Source organism: Carassius gibelio, chromosome B11 (genome assembly GCF_023724105.1).
Source record: "Carassius gibelio isolate Cgi1373 ecotype wild population from Czech Republic chromosome B11, carGib1.2-hapl.c, whole genome shotgun sequence".
Taxonomy (NCBI): domain Eukaryota; kingdom Metazoa; phylum Chordata; class Actinopteri; order Cypriniformes; family Cyprinidae; genus Carassius; species Carassius gibelio.
Window position 1 is genome coordinate 24,256,164 of NC_068406.1, and position 10,000 is coordinate 24,266,163.

Sequence of the window (10,000 nt, forward strand, 5' to 3'; positions counted from 1 at the left end):
CTCCTCATACCTGCAGAATAACCTTTCGGATGCAGGATTTTGTTTTCTGCGCAGTCCTGTGGACGACCTGAAAGAGAAACCCAAAGACGCTAGCCTGTTTCTGTGAACATCATGAAGTGATTCCTCCGTTGGTGTGTTTGCTCATTTACCATCTGGGATGTGCTCCACGTCGTCAAACACAGCGAGAGCTCCTTTCTCGTAGGCGCTGATGGAGTCGCTGTAGTTGTATGGGTTGTATTCGCGAGCCCAAGGGCCACTGATCGATCGAGAAGATGGTGTGTTTAATAATGACGTCTTGTTGTCCAGCGCCGTCCGGCCTCCTTCCATCACACCAGCAGACAAACGAGGATCCACACCGGTCTGAAAGAGAAACCTGCTTATTTAGCTTCAACCTTGTTACTGACTATAACATCTATTAATCAGAATAAGTAAAGCACTCTATTGCAACATCATTCATATCCATTCTGGTTATTTATTGTCCTGTACACTTTAAGATTAATCAGTTTGAGGGCAGAAAGACGTAAGCAAGGCAGCATTAATTGACAAAAAATACAGTAAAAATTTGAAAAATAATTTTAATTTAAAACAGCTGTTTTCTATGTGAATATATGGTAAAATATAATTTATTTTTGTGATCAAAGCTGAATTTTCAGCATCATTACTCCAGTCTTCAGTGTCACATGATCTTCAGAAATCATTTTTATATGATGATTTACTGCTCAAGAAACATTTCTGATTATTATAAACGTTGAAAACTTTTGTGCCGCACAATAGTTTTGTGGAAATTGTGATACATTTTATTTTTCAGGATTCTTTGATAAATAGAAAGTTCAAAAGAACACCATTTATTTGAAATAAAAATCTTTCTAACTTCCTAACACTATCAATGCCTTCACTGTCACTTTTGATTAATCTTAATGCATTTAATGTTTAAAATGTAAACTACCTGGCCATTTGCAAAAAGCAATTATATTAAATGTATCTGAAGATATTAATCTTTGTGTACATTTAATATAGTTACTATTTTTTAAATGGTCAGATTGTTTACTTTTTGAAAGTTGCTGGAATTATTGTTGATCATATGCTATAAATCGCTAAACATTTAGCATTTTGAAACCTCAATGTTCTATTTCAGATGAAAATATGAAAAGCTTTGCAGCTTAAAAAAATCATGCAGACCTTTTTTTTAATTATTTTTGGTTCAACCACTGTCACACTGAAGCAACATCCTGAAGAAAGTCTTGCAGGTGAAGTACTCACTGTATCTTCCCTCTTGCCGTCATGTTTGATGGGCTCGAGTATGTCTTCCTTACTGTGGAAACTGAAGCTCTGGATGGCTTCGGTTACACCTCTCAATGAGCTCAAGATTTCCTCAGAGTTCATGTTCTCGGAGTCGTACTCCAACATACTGCATGCACACACACACACACACACACACACACACAGAGTGAAGCCATATGCATTGACTTTAACATACAACACAAGGTGGACAGATGACACACAGTTATGATAAATGCATCAACTGCTCAGCTGCAAAGTCAAAGTGACACATCTTAAACATTTCATACAGACAGATTAACACTCGACAAACCTTTGCATTTGCCACAAAGCAAAAAGTGGTTGGAACAAAATAAATCAGATGGATGAGAGACAGAAAGACATCACAAAAGTGATGAAAATGTAAGACATGGATTCTCACGCTGAAACAAATATAAAGAGAGTGCAGTTTGACCAAAATATAAGGTTTGCACATTTGCTAAAATTTCTAGGATTTAAAAAAAAACTTTCAAGGCAAGACACTACAGGTGAACAGATTTTGCGTTTTACAAGTTTTCTTTAAATGTTATGTTTAAATATGCAGGTAAGGCATTATCTAATTAAATGTGTACTTATTTGCATATATTTCCAGAAAATTAATCAGAATTTTGGATAAAGCCAGGTTAAAAATTTTGGTTGATTTTACTGACATATTAAATATTTTATTTTTACAGAGGAGGTTTTGGATTTCTCTTTTTATCATTCCATAAATTAGAAAATACTGTCAACAAACATAAATAAGAAAATACTGGGTTTTTATGAAAAATATGTTGTATGAAACCAGGTGAATTATAAATTAACAAACACCTCAGAAGAATCTTCATAATACAGACAGGAATAAAACTGTAAAGTTTGGTGTTTGTAAGTGCTGCTGAAGTGGAGAAACAAGCTCACAGACTTAAAAAATATGCACTTTCGCCCTGTTTTTAGGAAGAAAATGTTCTAGAAATAAGTCCGAATGACATATGAACAATCCCCTCAGTAAAAACCTTCAGAACATAGATATGAATTAAACTGTAAAATCTGGTGTATTTAAATTAAGCTGAAGTGGAGAAAAAACTTTTATAGAGATGTTTTGTAATTTAAATCTACAGACGAAAATACATAAAAATGCAATAATAAACTCAGGTGAATGACATGTGAAAAAAACCCTCAGTAAAAACCTTCAGAATATAGATATGAATTAAACTCTAAAATCTGGTGTATTTAAGTTAAGCTGAAGTGGAGAAAAAACGTTAATAGAGATGTATTGTAATTTAAATCTACAGATGCAAATACATGAAAATGTAATAATAAACTCAGGTGAATGACATATGAAAAAACCCCTCAGTAAAAACCTTCAGAATATAGATATGAATTAAACTCTAAAATCTGGTGTATTTAAGTGCAGTTGAAGTGGAGAAAAAACTTTTATAGAGATGTATTGTAATTTAAATCTACAGATGAAAATACATGAAAATGCAATAATAAACTCAGGTGAATGACATATGAACAAACCCCTCAGTAAAAACCTTCAGAATATAGATATGAATTAAACTCTAAAATCTGGTGTATTTAAGTTAAGCTGAAGTGGAGAAAAAACGTTAATAGAGATGTATTGTAATTTAAATCTACAGATGCAAATACATGAAAATGTAATAATAAACTCAGGTGAATGACATATGAACAATCCCCTCAGTACAAACCTTCAAAATATAGATATGAATTAAACTCTAAAATCTGGTGTATTTAAGTTAAGCTGAAGTGGAGAAAAAACGTTAATAGAGATGTATTGTAATTTAAATCTACAGATGCAAATACATGAAAATGTAATAATAAACTCAGGTGAATGACATATGAAAAAACCCCTCAGTAAAAACCTTCAGAATATAGATATGAATTAAACTCTAAAATCTGGTGTATTTAAATTAAGCTGAAGTGGAGAAAAAAACTTTTACAGAGATGTTTTGTAATTTAAATCTACAGACAGAAATACATAAAAATGCAATTATAAATTCAGGTGAATGACATATGAACAAACCCCTCAGTAAAAACCTTCAGAATATAGATATGAATTAAACTGTAAAATCTGGTGTATTTAAGTGCAGCTGAAGTGGAGAAAAAAACTTTTAAAAGAGATGTATTTTGATGAAATCGAAGAGCTCTCTGGGTGAGAATTGATAATTTTCATTTTTGGGTGAAATACCCTTTTAAATGTGTATTTTGGATGCTTTTTCCCCTCTAGTTTGAAATAAGATGTTATGGAAGCAAAATAGCTAAATTGATCAGTGCATGAAAAAGATCACTGGGTTTGTCTGTAGTGTTTTGCCTTAAAAGGAACATTCCGGGTCCATTTAAACCCAAAACATTCCATTAAATGTCATGCATTGACTTTGATTTATTAGACTACCAATGAATAATCAATAACTGTGCAGGAGATTCCTGCTCTTATGTCTTAGCATCCTGACGCCAGGGCCGAAGTTTGTTACCTGGGCGAATACGCCCTCCGATAGGCCCGGAGAGGGGGGGTGGCTGGGCCGGGGTGGGGAGGAGGGAGGTTAGAAGAAGGCTTTGAGCTCCAGCCCCACAAACGACTGAACCGAGAGGAAGAGGAGGATGAAGAGAGAGCAGGGAAGTGTAGAAAACAAAGAGGAGGTAGAGTGGAAGAAAGAGGAAACAGTGAAAGACGCTAGTTCTCAAACTATCATATCCTGACCAAACACGACGCCATCAAACAATACATCACGCCTTGCAAGTTTAAGTGTGTTTTGGTACAAACCAGCTGTGAGCACAAAGAGATGCTTCTGTTTTTATTCGTAGTGCTGGGAAACTCCGCCAATTAATATTTAACTAATGAAAACACAAAAAATGAGTAAAACTTAACCTTAAATAAAATGAAAAAGATAATCTTCAAAAAAAAATTCTTCAAAATATATATAAAAAATACAACAGTATGGTATATCAACGATACTAAAATAACACTGATTCTGAATGGCTTAAGAATAATTCCTAAAAATAATTATTAAAAGGAATAACAAATAAACACCCTTTACACATCTGATTTGTCGAAGAAATTACAGTTAACTAAATTTACTGTATTAGGAACAACATTACATTTTCCTTTAATTACAAAAAAGTGGCAAAACGACTGACAAATTATCGCTTATCATAGCTGGTCAAAACTAAAAAATGTTCATTACGTCACAACAAAAACTGAGACATTTAAAATCTGCAACATAAAATGCAACACCCTTCGAAATGCCAAAACAGAGCAATATTAGTAATATAACATGGATTTAATGTCATTTCATGTGAATTTAGTGCAGAAGCTGTTTGTTAGTTCATGCAGAAACGAAAAACATCCTTAAAACAAATCTAAATAGCATTTTCCTTTAGAGAGTTTGAAAATGAGTGAAACATGACTGTTCATTCATTTTGGTTATTAAACTAAAGCATGTAAAACTATGTTCAAAGATGGGTAACTGATGAGGACAGAATCACTAGAGCAAATGTTTGTCTTTTGGAGCAAAAAACAATTAGAAAGCCTATGATTCGAATTACGACCAGGACCACATGAAATCTGCATTTTCCGTACCAGTTTGTGTTGTACTTATTTAAAAATTGTAATTACACTAAATTAAACATGATTAAATGTGATCAATTTAGCCGAGAATATAATACTCCTAATATAGAATAATACATATTTAAAAAAATTATAACTGATGTTTAAATTATTTTATTAAAATATTTGTAAAACATATTGAATACATATTTTAGGTTATGTGTAGCAGGGTCATTACTGTTATTAACTAAAATTAAAACCATAAAAAAAATTTGTTGCTTTAAATAAATTAGAAGTTACCTACTTTTTCTTATTTTATTTCATTCTCTTTTACTTTTTTACTTTTTACATTAAGTTTAAAATATCTGAAATAAATAAACTAAACCTAATAAAACTAATGCTACATAATTTTTTTTTACAAATTATAAAAATGACAAAAACAGTACAATTAACTATCTAAAATTATAAAATACACATAAAACTACTCAAAATATGAATAAATATATAAATAACACTGAAAAGTAGCTGCAAATATAATATTCTCCATATAAAATATGTATTATTATTTAATCGTTAATAATAATAATTAAAATACAAATAGTAATATTAATATTTAAAAGAATACATTATTTACAATATTATTTATTTATTATTAATATGCTAATTTCTGCAGTCTCAGATTCCATGTATTCCTGATCTTGTCCCACAGTTCCACAGACGGTTGTTTTAAGGTGAGGTACCTGGGTGACAGACCCCCGTGTGAGCCGTTATTGGGTGAGGTCAGCGGGCTGCTGCGGGTCACTGGGTGTCGTGGAGGGGTGCGTCCCACACTGCTGCTGCCGCTGGGAGACGCATGAGACTGAACAAACGACAGAGACGTGTGAGCGAGCAGCACAACGTAACACTCAGTGACAGAGTAGGACTGTCAAAAAAAAAAATCTAATTTCGCACATTGAATGCAAAAAACGTTACATTTGAATTTTAGATGTGATTGAGGTTGCCTTATAAGTGGCACATAAGATGCAATGACGATTTAGGTGCTGTTGCATATAATGCTTTCTTAGCCTATCCAGTTGAACCCAATGGATGCAGTGCTGCTATGTTGTACACTCAAAAATATTGTGGAAAAGATTACCATGCCGTTCACAAGGAAAGCATATTTATCACATTTTCTAGAGGGATCATCAGCGTCTATCAGCGTTGCATTCGCATCTTGCACAAGAGAACCATGTAAAGCCATGTAAAATTAATGTACTCTAAGTTCAACTTTTAAAAAACATGTCTCGAGACAGTTTTTTGGTCCTTTGTATTGATCTATACATACATGCATGATGCTGTTTTTTTTTTCGAACTGTTTAAGCAACTTAATTAATTACATGTGGTTTAGAAACATTATTAATAATAAACCCTTTTTATTTCAAATATATTTGTATTATTTTTGCTTTGAATAAACGTGCATTAGTAATCTCTTTTCAAATAATATATTTGATTTTAAAAGGCATAATTTCGTTGAGGGAAAAAAAGATTTTGGCTTCTCTCCTGAGGCCTCAAGAGGGCGCATCGAGCAAAATATTACTAATGCATGTTTTTTCAAAGCATAAGATAACATTACTATCTTTGAAAAAAGTGCATAATGTTTAAATCAATGTTTATGAACCATATATAATTAAGTTGCAACAAAACAGCATAATTTATGTATTTATAGTTTAGTACTGAAAGCAAATCAAAAAGAGTACTTTTTAATTTAAAAACATGAGATGAAGTGGGATGGAGGGAGGTAAATTTAATGCATACAGACATTCATAGGAGGCCTTTTAAATGGCTAATTAGAAATAAGAAAGGTATAAATTGCATGGTTTGCATGACGGAGAGTGAGATCAGCGCGTGTACCACTGCAGCAGCGTTACTGCTGTTCTTCAGATGGCTGTGCAGGAGTTTAGTGGCTCCGTCCTGGAAGGTTTTGGGCAGAGCTCCTAACAGCATGGTGAACTCTGGGGTGTTCAGCTCAAACAGGGCGATCAGAACCATCTGAGCAGCCTGGAAACACACAACCAGCACAAAAAACACATGAGATGCCAGCAATATGAGACAACAAGAAGAGAAAATGACTCGAAACGTATCACACTGTCCCTGATTAGGTGCAAATAAATGCATTTCTAAATCTTACAATAACACGAGATTGTCACGCATCCCATTGGACCTTAGTGAGGAGAAGACGTCATGTTGAATCTGAACGCATGAAGACGGAGAGGGACAGATGTTTAGATTGTAAGGTCATAGGTCACACCAATCTTTTTTATTCTTCAAGTTTTGTTTCTGGTGTCATCAGTGTTATTATAGTATTACTTATATACTGGAATAGATCTATTAATATATAAAAAGAGTTTTATTAGTTGTCTTTAATTTATCAGCATTGTTTTGTTTAGTTATGTTATATGATTTTTGTTTTTTAAATAATACTTATGTTTTTCTTATTTCTATTTTTATTACATTTAAATTTTAGTTTGTTTTTAAAATAGTACTATGTGGGATTAATTTCTTTTTTTTATTTGCATTTAAAATTTACTTATTTTATGGCACGTAGTTTTGATTAGTTTTAGTTTTTTAAATAATATTTATGTTTTAAGTTAAGTTATTTTGATTAATATCCAATTAAATTGTTTAGTAAAAAAAATTTGTTATACTATTGAGGTTTTATTTTATTTTTTTTCAGTGTCACTTTTAATAATTCTAATTGTAATATTTAATCGTTTTTTAGGTTCATTTTATTTTTAATTTATTTACAGTTGAATTTTAGTTATGTCATTTTTTTTTAAGTAATATAATTTATGTTTAATCTGTTTTTATTGATTTCCAGTTAAAATATTAGTAATTTTTAATGTATTTTTTTGTCATTAGTTTCTGTGTTTTAAAACAATATTTTTTGGGTTTAATTTATTTTTATCGATGTCAATCAAAAAAAAAAATTTTTCCAATTTAATTTGAGCAATTTATTAATTAGTTTTTAAGTAATAAATTTATGTTTCTTTCATATATATATATTTTCTTTACAGTTAAAAGCTTAGCTACTTTTGTTGAGTCTTTTTTCAAGTTACACTACTTAGGTTTTTATTCATGAATGGACTAAACGTCTGTCCCTCACATCCCTGTTTTCATTCATGCCAACATAAACACATAATTTGCACTGCAGAAGGTCAAAGGTCATTCAAGTGCTTCAGATAAAGGTGTTAGTGGTTCAGAAAAGAGGAAAGCCGGTTATCAGCTGCCATGCTGAAACATCATCACACATCCGATCGAAACCCTCCAGACAGCAGCAGTGTTAGACAAGCTCGGCGTGACCTCCGCAGGCAGGAGGTCAAAGTCAGGGGTCACTACCTGCTTACATCTCTCCTCCAGGTTACTTTCCCCCGGCAGTGAGGCCACCGTGGAGCTCCTGCCCGACGCCTCCTCATTCAGCCAGAGATGAAGCGTCTGAGACACACCACAGCTCATTTGACAAACCCAGCTTCAGCCGGAGGCTCACAGACAAGAAGAGGAAAAACACACTGACCTTCCTGACGTCTGAGCTCTTCGGCTCCGTGGTCCACGTGATGATTCGAGAGACGGCTAACCGAGTCTCGCTGGAGTTCACGAAGTCTGACGGATCCATCTGTCTGGCCAAAGACTCGATGTACTTCAGGATGGCCACCTTCACCTGCTCTCACACACACACACACACAAACACACACACACACAGACATACATCACACACACACACAGACACACACACGCACACACAGAGAGAGACAGAGACACACACACACACAGAGAGAGACAGAGACACACACACACACACACACACACAGACATACATCACACAGAGAAAGACAGAGACACACACACACACACACACACACACAGACATACATCACACAGAGAGAGACAGAGACACACACACAGACAGACACACAGACACACACACACACACACAGACAGACACACACACACACACACACACACGCACACACAGAGGGAGACAGAGACACACACACACACACACACACACACAGACAGACACACACACAGAGAGAGACAGAGACACACACACACACACACACACACAGACAGACACACACACAGAGAGAGACAGAGACACACACACACACACACAGACAGACACACACACAGAGAGAGACAGAGACACACACACACACAGAGGGAGACAGAGACACACACACACACACACACAGACAGACAGACACACACACAGAGAGAGACAGAGACACACACACACACACACACAGACAGACACACACACAGAGAGAGACAGAGACACACACACACACAGAGAGAGACAGAGACACACACACACACACACAGACAGACACACACACAGAGAGAGACAGAGACACACACACACACAGAAGGAGACAGAGACACACACACACACACACACACAGACAGACACACAGACACACACACGCACACACAGAGGGAGACAGAGACACACACACACACAGACAGACACACAGACACACACAGACACACACACACGCACACACAGAGAGAGACAGAGACACACACACACACAGAGGGAGACAGAGACACACACACACACACACACAGAGGGAGACAGAGACACACACACACACACACACACAGACAGACACACAGACACACACACACAGAGAGACAGAGACACACACACACACACACAGAGGGAGACAGAGACACACACACACACAGACAGACACACAGACACACACACAGACAGACACACACGCACACACAGAGAGAGACAGAGACACACAGACAGACACACACACACACAGACAGACACACAGACACACACAGACACACACACACGCACACACAGAGAGAGACAGAGACACACACACACACAGAGGGAGACAGAGACACACACACACACACACACACAGACAGACACACAGACACACACACACAGAGAGACAGAGACACACACACACACACAGAGGGAGACAGAGACACACACACACACAGACAGACACACAGACACACACACAGACAGACACACACGCACACACAGAGAGAGACAGAGACACACAGACAGACACACACACACACAGACAGACACACAGACACACACAGACACACACACACACACACACACACACACACACA

General features: G+C 35.6%; 1 protein-coding gene across 1 annotated transcript in view; it reads right to left on the reverse strand.

Moving 5' to 3' along the window:
- Window positions 1-10,000, reverse strand: part of LOC127968360 (CLIP-associating protein 1-B) — a 63,096-nt gene that overhangs the window by 5,760 nt on the left and 47,336 nt on the right. The window contains exons 31-37 of the mRNA XM_052569527.1: window positions 8,409-8,552; window positions 8,234-8,329; window positions 6,749-6,895; window positions 5,599-5,717; window positions 1,261-1,408; window positions 150-360; window positions 11-67 (exon numbers count right to left, since the gene is read on the reverse strand). Of these exons, the coding sequence (XP_052425487.1) occupies window positions 11-67; window positions 150-360; window positions 1,261-1,408; window positions 5,599-5,717; window positions 6,749-6,895; window positions 8,234-8,329; window positions 8,409-8,552 (922 nt within the window). The remainder of the gene's footprint in view (window positions 1-10; window positions 68-149; window positions 361-1,260; window positions 1,409-5,598; window positions 5,718-6,748; window positions 6,896-8,233; window positions 8,330-8,408; window positions 8,553-10,000) is intronic.